At 44.6% G+C, this 15987-nt stretch overlaps 2 protein-coding genes across 4 annotated transcripts in view; one reads left to right on the top strand and one right to left on the bottom strand.

Annotated features, from left to right (window-relative positions):
- Nucleotides 1-662, bottom strand: part of GPALPP1 (GPALPP motifs containing 1) — a 30902-nt gene extending 30240 nt beyond the window's left edge. The window contains exon 1 of one of the 2 annotated variants that reach the window (XM_075061574.1): nucleotides 493-662. In XM_075061574.1, coding sequence (XP_074917675.1) covers nucleotides 493-577 — 85 coding nt within the window. In that variant the 5' untranslated portion in view covers nucleotides 578-662. The remainder of the gene's footprint in view (nucleotides 1-492) is intronic. The other variant, XM_032781753.2, reaches the window with a different exon arrangement.
- An 85-nt stretch (nucleotides 663-747) lies between these two features.
- NUFIP1 (nuclear FMR1 interacting protein 1) overlaps nucleotides 748-15987 on the top strand; it is a 29464-nt gene continuing 14224 nt past the window's right edge. The window contains exons 1-6 of one of the 2 annotated variants that reach the window (XM_032781752.2): nucleotides 748-1057; nucleotides 1777-1865; nucleotides 3906-4010; nucleotides 7498-7560; nucleotides 7902-7978; nucleotides 15601-15693. In XM_032781752.2, the coding sequence (XP_032637643.1) occupies nucleotides 880-1057; nucleotides 1777-1865; nucleotides 3906-4010; nucleotides 7498-7560; nucleotides 7902-7978; nucleotides 15601-15693 (605 nt within the window). In that variant the 5' untranslated portion in view covers nucleotides 748-879. The remainder of the gene's footprint in view (nucleotides 1058-1776; nucleotides 1866-3905; nucleotides 4011-7497; nucleotides 7561-7901; nucleotides 7979-15600; nucleotides 15694-15987) is intronic. The other variant, XM_075061573.1, reaches the window with a different exon arrangement.

Raw genomic sequence — 15987 nt, 5'->3', positions numbered from 1 at the left:
TTTAATTTAATTTTAAATGAAGCTTCTTAAATATTTTAAAAACCTTATTTACTTTACATACAACAATAGTTTACTTATATATTATAGACATACAGAAAGAGACTTTCTAAAAATGTTAAAATGTGTTACTGGTACACAAAACCTTAAATTAAAGCTTGTCTCGGCCTTAACGACAGCAGGGCCGTAGCAGGAAAGAGAGAGGGGTCACTCTGCAGCACGGCGGTGGGTTTCAACCTTTCCTCATGTGCGGTCCCCAAGAACATATCGCAGGGAGATGAAAACCGCCGCAGCGCAGGACGTGCCGCCCAGCGTGCGCGGGGGCTGCGGACGGGTCCCGCCGGCCCGGATACGCTCCGGCAGGCGCGGTGCCGGGGCTACACACAGCCCTGGGCTGGGACGGGACTGAATCCCCCCGAGGAGCCCCCGCCTCGCGGGCCGCGCCGCGGTACTGCTCACACCCGGGCCAAACCCTGTCCTCTATCGCGTCCTCACCCTGGCTGAAGTCCTCATCCGGGTCCGCCTCGGCGCAGCGGGCAAAGCCCGGGGGCAGCGCCGGGCCCATCAGCTCTCGGGCCATGGCCCAACAACCCGCTGCCGCCGCTATGACGGGCGCATGCGTATGGCGTAGCGACCCTTACGGCCCAGACAAACCCGCCGGCGCATAGGCGGCTAACGCTCCCCATGGTCCTTCCGGCGCTGTGCGATGACGTTACCGGGTAGTGTGGGCGGTGGGGTTCCACACCCCGGCTTTGGGGCGTGGTGTTGACAGCAGTGCTGGAAGTGACGTATAATGCAGCGGCCGCCAGTGTCCCCCATGTGGAAGCGAGCGCCGCTGGCAGTGGCAGCACGGGTGGCCGGAGGGGTCTTTTTGCGCCTGACATGAATCCGTTCGCCTGGTACCCGCCGCCTCCCCCCATGTTCAGGCCACCTGTGTTCTGCCCGCCCCCGGCCTGGGACCCCGGCTTCTGGGCGCCGCCGCCTGGGGATTATCCGCCGCCCGGCGCATGGTACCAGCCCTCACCGGCGTACGGGGAGCTGCCGGGAGCCCCGCACCCAGGTAGGGGAGTCCCCGCGGGGGCCAGAGGGAGGGGTTCTGCACCCGGGCTAGATATCTCCGGGCGGCGGGGGTGAGGAGGACTGGTGCTGTGTGCTACAGCCCTGCTTCTCACGTGCACTCTGGCTTGTGGTTCCGTTAGGTGGTTATTGTTTTCCTCCAGTGCTGGCTACTTTTTATGACTAAAAGAAGGACGAGGTACTTCCCACGCTCTCTCCCGTTTCCCAACCCTGAAACTTAAAACCAGGTTTTTGTCTTTATTTGTCAAAGATTTGGTGATGATATAATGGATCTCCAAGGAGACTGTGTCCTTTTGGGGTTTCCCATGTTGATGATGTCATTGAAAAAACAAACCAAAAAATTTATGTGTTTTCTGCACTATTAGTAATAAATCAACATTTTCGATTTTTTTTTAAGTGGTAACACTAATTTTCAGGCAGTTTTTTAAAAGCATTGATAGAATGAGGGAGATCTTGAGGTCTCAGCAATGACGTATAGGACATCAAGGAGTATAAGATAACAAGTAATGTAATATTGTGATTACGCAGATAAGGTAAGGAATAGCAGATGGATCAAAAAACGTCTGTATTTGTGTTTTTCTTTAAAATATTTTTTGTAAGGTTATGTAGAGTGCACTGCCTTTTTTTTCAAACACAATATTGAGGAAAGTATTGTAACAGCTATGTGTAATTTCATTTTTCTTGTAATTTTTTTAATTGAAGGTGGAAATTGCCATTACACCCAAGAATGGCAAGCTGAACCAACACCTGCATTTTTTAAACATTCTCCAGGTGGAAACTTCAAGCAAAAGGTACTTATTATAGCTATTATGTGGAGTTCAGTAACTCAGTTGTACTTCTGGGTTACGGTAGTCTTAATCCTACCACATTAATTAGGATTATGTTATAACCATATCTTGTAACATATGTTAACCGAGGGGTGGGCAAACTTTTCAGCCTGAGGGCCACATTGGAGTTCCAAAACTGTATGGGGGGCTGGGTAGGGAAGACCGTTCCTCCCCAAACAGCCTGGCCCCCTCCCACTTCCCACCCCCTAACTGCCTCCCTCAGAACCCCTGACCCATCCGACCCGCCCTGCTCCTTGTCCCCTGTCCTCCCCCTCTCGGGACCCCCTGCCCCTAACCACCCCCCCCGGAACCGCACTCTCTATCCAATTCCCCTGCTCCCTGTCCCCTGACTGCCTTGACCCCATCCACATCCCTGCCCCCTGACAGGCCCCCTGGGACTTCCATGCCTATCCAACCGCCCCCTGTCCCCTGACTGCCTCCGGGACCCCCTGCCTCTTTACCATGCTGCTCAGAGCACCAGGACTGGCAGCTGTGTTGCCCGGCAGGAGCTCGCAGCCCCACCGCCCAGAGCACTGGTGACACGGTGAGCTGGGACAGCAGGGGAGGGGCCAAGGGGTAGCCTCCTGGGCCAGGAGCTCAAGGGCCAGGCAGGACAGTCTAGCGCATGGGCCGTAGTTTGCCGACCTCTGTGTTAAATATTATGTTATAAATGAGAGCATTTCATGATGAAACAAGTCTGCAAGTTCTGGATCCGGGGAAGGGAGGGATGCTCTAATCAACTTACTTAAATTGTACATTGCACACATGATTTTATTGTTGAGACGTACTAACCTTGCAAGAACTTTTATTTCTGGTGATGAAGCCACTTTGGCATTTTGATTATGTTGGCGGTGGTGACACTTAGTAAAAAGATGTTATTTGTAAACTGAGCACATTTGAGTTGGAAACTGTGAGATATGGAACACAATAATTAGATTTATTTATTTTTAGTAATTTTCAGGTCAGCAACCTGCGGCATGTGTGCCAAAGGTGGCACACAAGCTGATTTTTACTGGCACACTGCTGCCAATCGGGGTTCCAGCTGCCGGTCCCGCTCAGGCCGCTGCCTGCCTGGGTGAATGGAACCCCTGGCCAGCAATGGGCTGAGCAGGGCCAGCAGCTGGGAACCTGGCTGGCAGGAGCCGGTAGACAGAACCCCAGACCGGCAGCAGGCTGAGCTTCTCAGTCTGCTGTCGGTCTAGGGTTCTGTCCGCCACCCTGCTGACGTTCCGGAGTTCTGGCTGCCTGTCCCTTACCATCTGGAGTTCCAGCCGCCAGCCCCGCTCAGCCCGCTGCTGGCCTGGGTGAACAGAACCCCCGGCCAGCAGCGGGCTGAGCGGGGCCGGCAGCCGGGAAGCCGGCTGGCAGGAGCTGGCAGAACCCCAGACCGGCAGCAGATGAGCTGCTGCTAGTCTGGGGTTCTGTCTGTTACACCGCTCAGCCTGCTGATGGTCTGGGGTTTGGGCCACTGGTCCCTTGCCAGCTGTGGTCTGCTGCTGGCCTGGTCCTAGTGCTCTGCAGCCATCCCCAGCTTCTAATGAAATTTTTGCATGTCTCATACCCCCAGGAAGGGCATCTTGCACGCCCCCCCGAGGTTGTGTGCACCCCAAGTTAAGAACCACTGCATCAAATTGATAAGATTTGCATTTTAATTTAATTTTAAATGAAGCTTCTTAAACATTTTAAAAACCTTGTTTACTTTACATACAACAATAGTTTAGTTATATATTACAGACTTACAGAGAGAGACCTTCTAAAAATGTTAAAATGTATTACTGGTGCATAAAACCTTAAATTAGAGTGAATAACTGAAGACTTGGCACACCAATTCTGAAAGGTTGCCAACCCCAGGTCTAGATTATGTATCAAATGTTTTGACTATTGAAACCCAACTAAAATAATCTTAATGTCGTCATGTAAGCATGTTCCGGCATATTGGTTTCTATTTAAAATTGAGTGTAACTTACTTTTTGAAGAAATGTTACGTGTCATTCTTTTTAACAGAACAGAAGGAAAAAAGAACCAGTTTTCTCTCATTACTGTGATACTTGTGATCGTGGCTATAAAAACCAAGAAAAGTATGATGAACATGTTGCACAGCACACACAGGTTAGTTTAAGCTGCTTAATAAGACAAACTTTCCTGCATGTTTATTTTTGCAATTTACAGTTATACCATTTTGGTCTGTGATTTCATAAGCTAAGCAGGTTTTGGTCTCAGACAGTGCTTGAATGGGAGATCACCAATGGAAAATCATGTGCTACAGGAAGTGTTGCTAGGTGGTACTTTCTTTGGAGTCGTCATCTTCACTGACTCCAAATAGGGCAAGGCATAGGCGCTGATTCCATGGGTGCTCTGGGGCTGGAGCACCCACTGAAAAAAATTAGTGGGTGCTTAGCACCCACCGGGGAGACCAGCTGTTAGCAACTGCCAGTCAGCTGTTTAGTGGGCGCAGCAGCCCTCATCAGCTCTTTGGCTGGCTGCAGCCAATCAGTTGTTTGGCGGGAAGTCCCCCGCCTATCAGCTGTTTCCCCTGCAGCTGCTGAAGCTCCCAGCGGGCTCCCACCTCCCCTGCAGGCAGATGTGAGTCCTTTTTATTTTCAGGGCAGAGGAAGCTAGGCTAGGGGGGACAAGCAGCCAGGGCACGGCAGCTTCTGGGCTAGCTGCGGAGGAGTGGGGGAGATGGGGTGGGCAGCCTCTCGGCAGGGGGCTGGAGGAGACGGGTGGCCAGCTTCTCGGCTGGCTCCAGGGAGCTACTGGGGGGAATATGGGTCGAGGAGTTTCTCGAGGACTGAGCCAGCTATTCTCAGCCTACCCTGGTGTCTCCCCCAGGACCTGTGCCCCTCCCTCCAGCCAGGAGAAACCAGCTGAGGACCCCCTTAGTGCTGGGCAGGGGGACAAACCAAAGGGCATGGCTCCTTTAAGAAAAGTTTGCCCTTTGCCAGACATGAGAGCAGGCACAAGTAATGCCCAGCTCAAAGCTGTCACCCACACCCAGATCAAGCCTGCCTGAGGGGCTTTTCCTCCCAGAGATAAACTTAATCTCTGCCTCCCCTGCCCCTCTCCAGTGTCCCCTCCTCCCCCTGTCAGGAAGGATTGATTCCTCCACCCCGCAACTCCCAGGAAATCCCTTCCATTGCAACCACCCCACTGTTTCAGCTTCAAGTCAGGAGACGCTGCTTTGCTTTACCTTGGGCCATCTGAGCTCGTCTTGCTTCAGGATGCTGGGGTGCTGCAGCCCGGTGGAGGAAGCAAGTCTCTTGGCCATGGTCCCACCAGGGGCTCCTCTCCCACAAAAGTTGCAGAGTGTGTGAGGGAGTCAGGAGTGAGCTTCAAAGCAGGGGTGAGCTGCAGCTCCAGGGAGCTGAAGTGACGCAGCAGCCACGCAGCAAGATAAATGAATGGGTCTTTTCTATGCTGGGCTGTTGAATTAAATTTCTCTCTGTCTCAGGGAGGGCAAATTTCTGGGCTGGCCGCAGAGAGTGGGGTTGGGGGGGAGCCAGCTAGTTTGAGTGCGTGGGTGGGAGCGGGTGATAACAGAGCCACTGGGAAGTGGAGAGCAGAGAGAGAGAGATGGGGAAAGGACAGGGACACTGGAGAGCAAGAACTGGTAAACACGGAAGGGAGAGATACCAGTGATAGAACACTTTCAATAACTAGAATGAAAGTGTATAAATATGCTGAAAAGCCTCCTCTCAAACTGCAGAGCAACCCCTCCAACACATGCACTTTGCCCTTTAAGGCAGAAGGGGACAAAAAGGATGCAGTGAGGCATTGAGGAGGGGGCTGGCGAAGAAGAGGCTGTCATAAAGCATAATTCCCAATTCTGACTTAGTGTCCAAAAGTGGGTGCCGCATGAACCTCCAAGCTTAATACCAGCTTAGATCTGATGCGCTGCCACCAGCCAGGAATTCCAGTGCCTGCCTCACTCTTGTCTCCCCAAAACCTTCCCTGGGGGACCCCAAGACTCAGATGCCCTGAGTCTACAACAAGGGAATAACCCTCCCCTTGTCTCCTCTTTATTTCCTCCCGGCTTCCCCTCCCTGGATGGCCCTGGACGATCACCCTATTTCAATCTGAATTGCAAACCAGAGAGATCAAGTTTGTTTTTACCCTCAGTCCGAGTCCCTGCAAAGGTAAGCTTTGCACTCTGACACAAAAGATTTTCCCTTCCCCCTGTTTCCTTCCTCCCCACCAATTCCCTGGCAAGTTTTAATAGGAAAATCCAACAGGTCTTAAAAAGAAGCTTTATATAAAAAGAAAGAAAAGACATAAAAATGATCTCTGTATCAGATAACATATACAGGGTCAGTTGCTTAAGAAATGAATAAACAGCCTTATTCAAAAAGAAATACAATTTAAACATTCCCGCAACTACACACATGTAAATACAAAACAATATAAAAACCTATATTGTTTATTCCTGTACTTCAACTGGGAAACAAAGATTAGAAGCTTGAAAATAGAAAGATCCCTCTCAGAGCCGAGAGAGACTAGACAGGCGAGAGAGACAAAGACACACACCAAAACTTCCCTCCCTGAGCTTTGAAAAATTCGGTTTCCTGATTGGTCCTCTGGTCAGTGTTTGGTTCCTTTGTAACCCTTTACAGGTAAAAGAAACATAACCCTAGCTATCTGTTTATGACAGAGGCATTCAGGGGGGTCTATGGGGATGGGGCAGGAAGAGGTAGACTGGGGGTGGGGCCTTGGAGAAGGGGGCGGAGTCAGGATGAGGGACCCACTGGCAAAACCAGAAGTCAGCCCCTATGGTGTAAGGAGTCACTGTGTTGTCGCGGATGTTCTTTTTTGATTACGAGTGAAAATGGAGGCCTTAACTGAGTACATAAGTTCTTCCTGTACTTATAAGCATGCTGGTCATGTAGGTTTTTGATTCATAATGGTAAATGTAAAATTGGTAATCAGTAGCTGGAAATTATCCATGATATGTGAAAAGTCATATAATTTTGCGTGAATTACTGAAGTCTTCAGGGATGACACTGCTAGAGGGATTTGCCTTGTTTTGACCGCCTATAGGTATCCAGTACAGCATGAACCTAAGAGGTGTTGACATCCAATCTGAAATGCTAACGGTCTCCTGCCCTAGAACAGGGATGACTACAGTGTGTGTACAGTTTTGGCAAGTCCTCTATAATGGGGCTTAAACTAATTCTTGGGTGCCAGCTGCTCCAATTCCTGCATGAAATGATGGAAGATCTGCACTGTTATAAACTGTTGAGTGCATTCTGAATCCTAAGATGTCGTCATAAATGGGTACTGTGGAGAATAAATATTGTAAAACGTGTGACCATAATGTATTACTCTTAGGCCACTTAGTAACTGAATGTCTTTTTATTAAATTTAATTGTTAATGCTGTAGTACTGGTACTTAGCCTTTTACATCTTCAGGGCTCTGTGCGAGTAACTGAGACTATGTTGGCAGTTTATTTTGTTTAACCGTTCAAGAAAGTGATCTAATATGCAGCGGTATGCAATGTAGTTAAAAATAAGTGGGCTACATCTTGACTCTTCTTGTGTGTATAATTCCATTCAAATAGTGTTGGAGTATTTTTTTTTTTTTTTTTTTTTTTTTTTGCAGTGTGCAGAAGATGGTTGCAGTTTCAGTGCACATGAGAAGTTGGTTCAGATTCACTGGAAGAATGTAGGTACCCCAAACTGCTTCTACAATTTTCATGGATTCAATTTTTGAATTGATTATTACCTTCTTCTCTGGCTGTCTTTACGCATTTTTATATTTCTGCAGAATGACAAAGTCCAGTCTCAACTTTAAAACTGACCCTCAATCCCATATTAAAGATGAAAAGCATGTAAAAGACAGCATAGTAGAAATGAAAATTACCATGTATCATTTTTAGTCTTCTCATTTTCTATATGCTACACCCAACTTAATCAGTGTCTGGGTTTTTAAAGTTGCAGATTTTTGTGTAACTTTGTGTAATTGAGTCACATTTTGTAATGCTTCTGAAAACTTTTCCTCCCTAGATGCATGCTCCTGGTGCTAAAAGAATACAATTAGATACTCCAGAGGAGATTGCTAAATGGAGAGAGGAAAGAAAAAGGTGAGTGAGCTTCCGAGACTGTGTATATTAAGTTGTAAGAAGCTTTCAGTTCCAAAACTTCTCATCACTCATGTGCACTCCTGTCCCTTGAGGTTCCTAACCCTTAACTTAATAATTTTTTTTAATGCTTAGGGGGAAAAGATTCAAACTCTCAAGTTACACCTGCAAGAAAAATGTATGCCTCAATCTTTAAGATGCATTATTTTGTCTTTGGATAACTCATACTGTTTGTACATGTCATGTTTAAAGCTCAGATTCCTGAAATGAGGAATGTGTGCTGGATGATACTGGAAATAGTTGGGTCTGAAATAATGAAGACGTGCATGTCTGAAAATGGTGTACTCATCATCTCTATAGTATACTCATTGAGTGCAGACTTCCAGAAATTGACAAGTAATTTCTGTAGACTTTTTAAATTTGTACCTAACAACATTCTTTCTAACCTGTATCTCTTGATTATCATTCAGCAAGCTCTGCTAATTCATATACAGGGACGTGTGCAGGAATTTAAATTTGACCACTTTTGGAAGGCCACATTAAACACACACTAATGAAAGGTTCGTGGGCTCTCCTCCCTCCCCTCCCCCCTACCAAATTTCTCTGGATGCCTCTGGCAGGACACTTCTGGTGGGGATGCCAAGCAGCGATGAGGCAGCCGCTCCCTCTGGCAGCAGCACTCTGTCCCTGCATCCTGGGGGTGGAGGAAGCAGCAGGGCTGCTGGCTGCAGGCTGAGCTCCTCCTCTCCCCATCTATGCAGCTGCTGCTCCTTCTTCCCTGCTGCTGGAGTCCCAGCACTGCTGTCTGCTTTGCAGTCCACCTTTTGAGGCGAGCTGGGGTTGGAGGCAGTGGGGAAGGAGAATCAGCAGCTGCAATGGGAGAGGGAGAAGGAGCTCAGGCAGCTGCCCTGCTACTTCATCCCCCAGGCTGCAGGGACACATGGAGATTTTGGGGGAGGGGGGGTGAAACCCTTGCTTGCCCCTCCTTACGTATGTCCCTGTTCATAGAGAGCATTTATTGAAGGGTGAGTACTGCTCGGTACCTCTTTCTACTACAAAAACCTTTTCCTGTTTGTAATAGTGTAAAGCACTTTAAATCAAAAGGTATAAGAGATTAAACTAATTAAACTTATTCTGTGGTTAATGCATTTATAGGAATGACCAGTTCCTCATCTGTGAAATGGAGATAATGCCTACACTCACAGATAAGATGAAAGAAAAATAGCTGGATATTTGAAAATAGACACTGTACTGGTCTGGATCTGATCCTACTGAATTTTCAAAGATAAGCAGGTTGCACCTGATAAATAATTCAGGTTGTCATAGATGTTCTAGATTTTGTTTCTCTGGCAGTTGTGGGTTATGAACATTTTTATATTAATATAGGTGTGTAATGTCTCTCTCTCCCTTACTTTTATTTTATTCATTATTTATATGTATGAGAGAGAGAAAATTAGTGGTAGTGCTGTATAGCATTATATTAGAGAGGTGGATTTTATTTCTGGTGTCTCTTTGTAATGGCTTCAGAAACAAAACTGGCTCCAGCTTGCAGTCACTTTGCAGTGGTCTATGATATTACTAGATTGCATAAGAATAGGCCTGGCCGTTGCTTGGATGAGACATATCCCAGAGAGTCCGTGGAAGACATCTCTTGGCACATAGCTGTAGCTGTTTCATGTTCTGCAGAACATCTTGTGTGTCCAGAACTGCTTCTCCTCTTCCTACTCTGTAATATTCACACCTGAGGACTTTTTTATTCAGATTTACTGACATTAAAATTCTACAAGAAAACAAAGTAAGCATGAATAGACTTTCTGTGTGGAATGGGTCAGTGGATTTGGTGTAGGACGAAAGAGGTACTATGGAACTGGGGAAATAAAGTGGACACTGGGATACTGGGCTGGGAACTGGTGGGTAGGCTGACTGGGAGGTGCAGGGAAACCAACTGCTCTGACCATGTGCCTTCTGTTCTCCCACAGGCTCTCTGATTTCTCCTTCTGGAGACATACTAAGCATTGCCTGCACACTCTCTTAATAAGCCTGCCACGGTCTATCAGTTTGGGACTCACCCCTAGTGAATCAAGAGTTTTGCCAGATGGAGGAGATCTTCCCTTCTCTGTGGTAGATCTGCAAGCTCTACTTGTCAGGATACCGCCTCCAAGCCTCCCTCTCCCACCATGTCTCAGTCTTAACAGTGGCAAGGAGGGGGCAGGGAGAGAGGGAGGCTCAATGACAAGTTTGTCTGACAAAGGGGACTGAGTATCTCTGCTACAAAGAAAGATTTTCCTAGAAAAATTGCTGTAGTCTGACAGACTTTAGCAGGTAAGATGATGGGAAGTCATGGTGGCAAGCTTTGGAGTTTCTGAAAAGCTAGGGGTGACCCCAAGCCTCTCCTATTCAGTCAGGCACATCTGCCCCCGTCCCCGCATCCCTCATCCCTATGGGCTTCTGCAGTCTCTGTCCCCAGGCTCAACACTGTTGCCCCACTAGGTTCTGAGCCCATGCCTGCTTGCCCTCCTTCCCCCTGCTCCGCCCCCACTAGCCATTCTCAACCCCAGTCTGTGACCCCCCTGTAGCTCTGTGTGCTCCACCCTGTCCTAACCTGGGTGGATAGGAAGGATGCTGTGATGGACTCTACTCCTGGGGGCATTCAGCAACACTAGACATAAAAATTTTTATTTTCCTGCATAAACAACGTTTACCTAATTGCTGCAGTTCCCCCTTTTACCCACCAGAGGCTGCTGTGATGCTAGAACAGAGGCATGAATACAGCTGCTTGTTCTGGTACCACAGCGGCCTCTGGTGGGCAAAAGGCGGAACTGCAGCACTGCTTAGGCAAAATATTTTTTGTGCATGAAAATACAATATGCAAGACGGATGTGGGTGCACAGAATTCCCCTAGGAGTAACAGTTAATGGGGGAAAAAACAAGCTTGACTTCTGTCTGATAAATTCAGTGACTATTAGCTACTGTGGGTACCAAAGCTTCCTCTTTATCCTAAAGCAATTCAAAAGGAATTTCTTGGCTCACTTTCATGTTATCTGGAATTTGGTGTCATAGTAAACTTGCTTTCATTTTCAGCAAAGCTTCTAGAACCCCCTCCTCCCGCATTATGTAAATACAATAAGTGTTGCAGAGTTCATTAAATAAAAATACCTTTAAATGTAATCTATGATATCAGTAACCCATGGCTAATTTTTTTGGCACTAGGATAGCTCCAAGTAAAAATCTAGTATTTTGAAAATTGAAAATTAATAGTGGATTTTTCACATGCAACTCCTTTCATCACTTGGATGCAAAAAGTCTCCTTTTTGGGGAATATCTGTGGGCAGATTTCCAACTTGTGCTTATGTCAGTTCACTTTGCTTGTACAGTAAGACTCCCATTTTGTTTGTAGTTATACTTCATCTTCTGTAACATTGTCCTTGGGAAGGTCAGATAGCAAAACTGAAAATGTTAACACCTATAGTAAGAAGTACATTGAAACATTCATTTATGTAATGGGTTTTAAGCTGTTCAGACATGAAGACATGGCTACTGTTTGGCCTACAATTAAAAATGCAGTTTGAGTTTCTTTGTTTTGTTTTTTGTTTAGGATTTCATTTCAGAATACTTGTAGCACATGAGATGCATTTTGTACATCAGACTAAGTACCTCTGTGTCGGTTCAGAAATTAAAGACTGTTTAATTTTCAGTAAAAGAACAGCAAGTTAACTTATAAGGTTCTATCTTGTTGATGACTGGAGCATGACTAACAGAATGCTCAAGTAAATATTAAATGGTTCTAAATAATACAGTAGAACTTTACTAGTTCGCACCTTAGATTTGGTTTTGAATCAGGTCATCCCGAGAAACAACTTTTAAAGTCTTCTGTACGTTGAAGTAGCGACTGCTGAGTTTGTCCTGTTTCGAGAGAAAACTGCAGTGGTGTGTTCAATGTGTGGGGATTTCCTTAGATCTTCTGTGGTACACCTCTACCTCGATATAACGCTGTCCTCGGGAGCCAAAAAGTCTTACTACATTATAGGTGAAACTGTTATATCGAACTTGATTTGATCCGCTGGAGCATGCAGCCCCGCCCACCGGAGCGCTGCTTTACCGCTTTATATCCGAATTCGTGTTATATCGGGTGGCGTTATGTTGGGGTAGAGGTGTATTTTAAAAAAAATAGTCATAGCAATGATATTACTTTATTGTATTCCCTCAGAATGAAGGCTTCTCTTTTCCAGCTTCTGAAGTTGGAGATGAAAGTGTAACAGTGACTCTTTCAGATTCTAAACTGTTTGAGGCAGGGACTGTCACTATGTTTGTACAATGTTAGGCATAATGGGGCCCTTACCTGGTTGGCTTATAGGTGCTATTGCAGCATTAAGGTTGTACTTTTTTCTCTTGTGCTTTACCTTTCAAAAAACAAGTTAAAATAGATTTTTTTCATGAAGTAGTAATTAGTAAATTCTGTGAAAGGGATATTAAGCCTCATATTTTAGAGATTAAGACAATCTCTTACTGTTAGAGTTTAGAATGAGATCTAGTGTGTGTGTGGGGGGGCAGATTATCATACCTCTGCCTACTGCTTAGTGCTTACACCTTTCTCTGAAGTGTCTGGTGCTGGCCACTGGAGATGGGATACTGGTCTAAATAGACCTCAGGTTTGATCTTGTATGGCACTTTCTATGTTTCTAAACAGCTCTCTGTTGAGATATGCAGGTAAAGCCAAACTCCTGTTGCCAGGCCCTCAATTTGCATGTTCTAGCTGGCTGCCTAATCACTGGAAAAGTTCTAGTTTTATGTGTGTAGAAACATTCTGTACTAGACACTAACAAATGAGGAAAATAGTATGAGCTGGATTGAGTACAGGCATTGGCAAATGAAGGACATAAATCCACACTGTGTAGAGGGCGAGAGCTTTACAGCAAAGTTGTAGGTACCCTACAAAAACTATTCACTTTATAAAAAGTAAAACTGTATGATTTCCTTGTTGAATTTGAGTCAACTATAAAGGTGTCTACAGTTAATTCTAAGTAAACTTTTACTGGTGAAATATTTTATACCTGAATTGTGTAAAGACTCAAATTTTTCTACTCAGCATCTGCACTTCACATACTCTTAAGGTCATATTGCAAGTAAGTTACTGTAGAAACTTTTGTATAAAATTGTCTGAGAAAAATACTTTGGAAATGGGCGTGTTGCTGATCTATAAGGAATAAGAATAATAAGACTGTGTAACTCGGAACTTGTTCTAAAATAAGTCCTCTAGGTGGTATCGTTTTGTGGTTTATTTCAGTGCTTTCATTGCCTATGTGGGCATCTTGTTTATAATAAATAGGTGCAACAAAATGACTGCCTTGGTGGCTTCTGATACTCTTTTTATAAAATGAGGATGCTCTTTTAATACTCTGGAAAAACTGTAGCTTTTGTGAAGCAGTAATTGGGCCTCCAGTAAAGTAACAATTTAGAACTGAAGTTGTGCTGTTGAGTCACAATAATGAAAAGGGAGCACCAGAGGGAATGTGAGCTGTTACGCAGTTTGAGTTTGTGATACTAGAAAAACAACTTTCTTCTTTCTGAAAGTTCCTGTGGTTACTCGAGGAATTTTTTTTTTTTTTAAGGTAATCATTGGTGAGCTCATAAATAGACAACAGTTGTGTTCATTTCTGTGCTAAGACTCTTAAGGGATCTTTTTAATTCCTCTCCTGTTGCTGGTTTTTTGTTTTTTTTCCAGCTATGAATAGTTACTTTGCAGGATCAGAATATTTTATTTTTTATAATAGTTGCTCTGTCTTCCAAGAATGTATGTTCTACTAAAACCTGTTCTTGAGAATGTACCTACACCAAGGATGCATACCCACCTGCAATAGGAAAACTGACACTTTCCTCTCTTAGCCTGTCCAAACAGAACTTTTTTAATCTAGGAAATGTCACTTTAATTGCGGTGGTGACTATGGAGTTTGCACTTGCTGTTCCATTGAAAGTCCTGAGGCTGTTTGGGTAGTCCTTGGGGCCTGGTAAGCCCCTCCTCAGCCTCAGAAACCTAAAGTTAGGCTGATGTGGTGAGGTGCTTTTTGAGGCCTCTATGCTCACAGGCAGCCAACAGAGGGCTCTGATGTCAACTTTACTGATAACACTAAATCTCATTTGTTTATTTCCCTCCAGCATGTGGAAAAGTCTCTTGACTTGTTGTTTTGGCAGTTGTATATGCAGGCAGAGAGGAAGGGTAATATCATGATCTCTCTGCCAACAAAGAAGCTGATTGTGACCGTAGTTTTTGAAATGTGGTTACCTTCCCACTTGACTAATGTTGCCTACTTTCATATATATGCTACTGAATAGCCATCATATTGTGACTTCTGGTGACTAGTAATCTAGGCTGCATTTGAACTGGTGACCTGAAGGTAACAGGCTTCATGTCCTATTACCAATCAATACTTTGAAAGATTTTTTAAAAATCATCTCTTCATAATAAAATAAATGGCATAGTGAATGTGTTTTGAATGGCTCATCAGTGTAGCAAAGGTATAACAAGGTCCAGTGGGTGGAAGTTGAAGCTGGACAAATTCAGACGGACAATAAGATGTACGTGAGTGAGGGTAATTGACACTAGAACAACTTACCAAGGATTTTGGTGATTCTCCATCACTGGCAACTTCTTAAATCAAGACTCGATGCTACTCTGAAAGTTTCTAGTTCTAAGAGGGATTATTTGGAGGATTCTCTGGCCTGTGTTATAGAGGAAATTAGACTAGATGATCACAATGGTCCCTTTTGGCCTTGGAATTGATGAAAAAATGAATCTAAATATGATCTGTGAAAACCTCCTAATACCAGAATTTCTGTTCAAGGCAGGGTTTTCAGAAACCACTTCTGCTTTTTCCATTCTTGTCCTTCAGCTTATCTTGCATCAGTGTGACTTTTTAGCACTTAACTTTTGCTTTTATAAAATAATAGAAAGTTGAATGTGACAAGACTAAATATTTGGGTCTGAAGACTGTTGATAATATATATGTATAGCTGTTCCAGGCTTCTCACTCTTCCATATTAATAGACTTATAAAATGTTGTTAACTTGAATTACTCTTCTAAAGAACAGAATAGAATTAGATTATTGTGTACAGCCTTTTGCTGCCTCAAAGTGCTTTACAGAGCAATGACATCTAGGTACTGAAAGTGTTGTGGCTGAATATGCATCAAGAGACTGTTTTTGTGAAACACTTTTGTTTTTTTATTTCATCTCAAAACCCAACATCAGTGAGACTGATAAGCAGAAACTCTTTCACATGGAGGATGAGACTATCTTGATAAACATATATTGTACCTTTAAGACAATTAAAACTAGATTGGACGAGGCGCTTAAAATAAAAAATTGTAGGGCATAATCCTATGCTGTCATAAAGGGCATGTGTTTAAAAAGATTCTGCACTTCAAGGTCCATCTGCACCTACGTATGTAGAGATAGAGGTATATGTATTTTTCTTACCAAACACTGCTTCAGGAGGAAACAATTTGATTTTAATATTTCATTTTTTTGTGTGCGCAACTAAATCTTTCCTGTGCTGTTCATAATGCAAATGTGGGTTAGAGCAAGGGTGTGTAAAACATTCTAAAAACGTATATATTTATTTGCTCTAGAAACTTTCCTACATTGGCAAACATTGAAAAGAAGAAAGCATTACAGATAGAAAAAGAGGAGAGAGGAGACGTGCTGACAACTGCACAGTTTGGGTAAGCTTTCTCTGACGATTCTCAGAGCAGCAATAATAAACTTAAGAAGGAATTACCTGTCTGAGTTTCTAAGCTATCTAATGTAAACTGCTGTGGTAGCTGAAAGTACCTGCAATACTCTTATTTTCATCTCTTCCACCCTGTCTCTTCTTGATTTCTCCTCTGGGGCTCTTTTGTTGTTCCTCTTGGATTTTATTTGTTCACTCCCCTCAGGCCACGTCTATACAACGCGCCATTTCGGCGCGTTAAAATCGAAAGCTCGGAGTTCGATATATCGCGTCTCGTCTAGACGGG

The sequence above is a fragment of the Chelonoidis abingdonii genome, chromosome 1 (assembly GCF_003597395.2).
Source record: "Chelonoidis abingdonii isolate Lonesome George chromosome 1, CheloAbing_2.0, whole genome shotgun sequence".
NCBI lineage: Eukaryota > Metazoa > Chordata > Testudines > Testudinidae > Chelonoidis > Chelonoidis abingdonii.
This window is presented reverse-complemented; position numbering and strand designations above follow the sequence as displayed.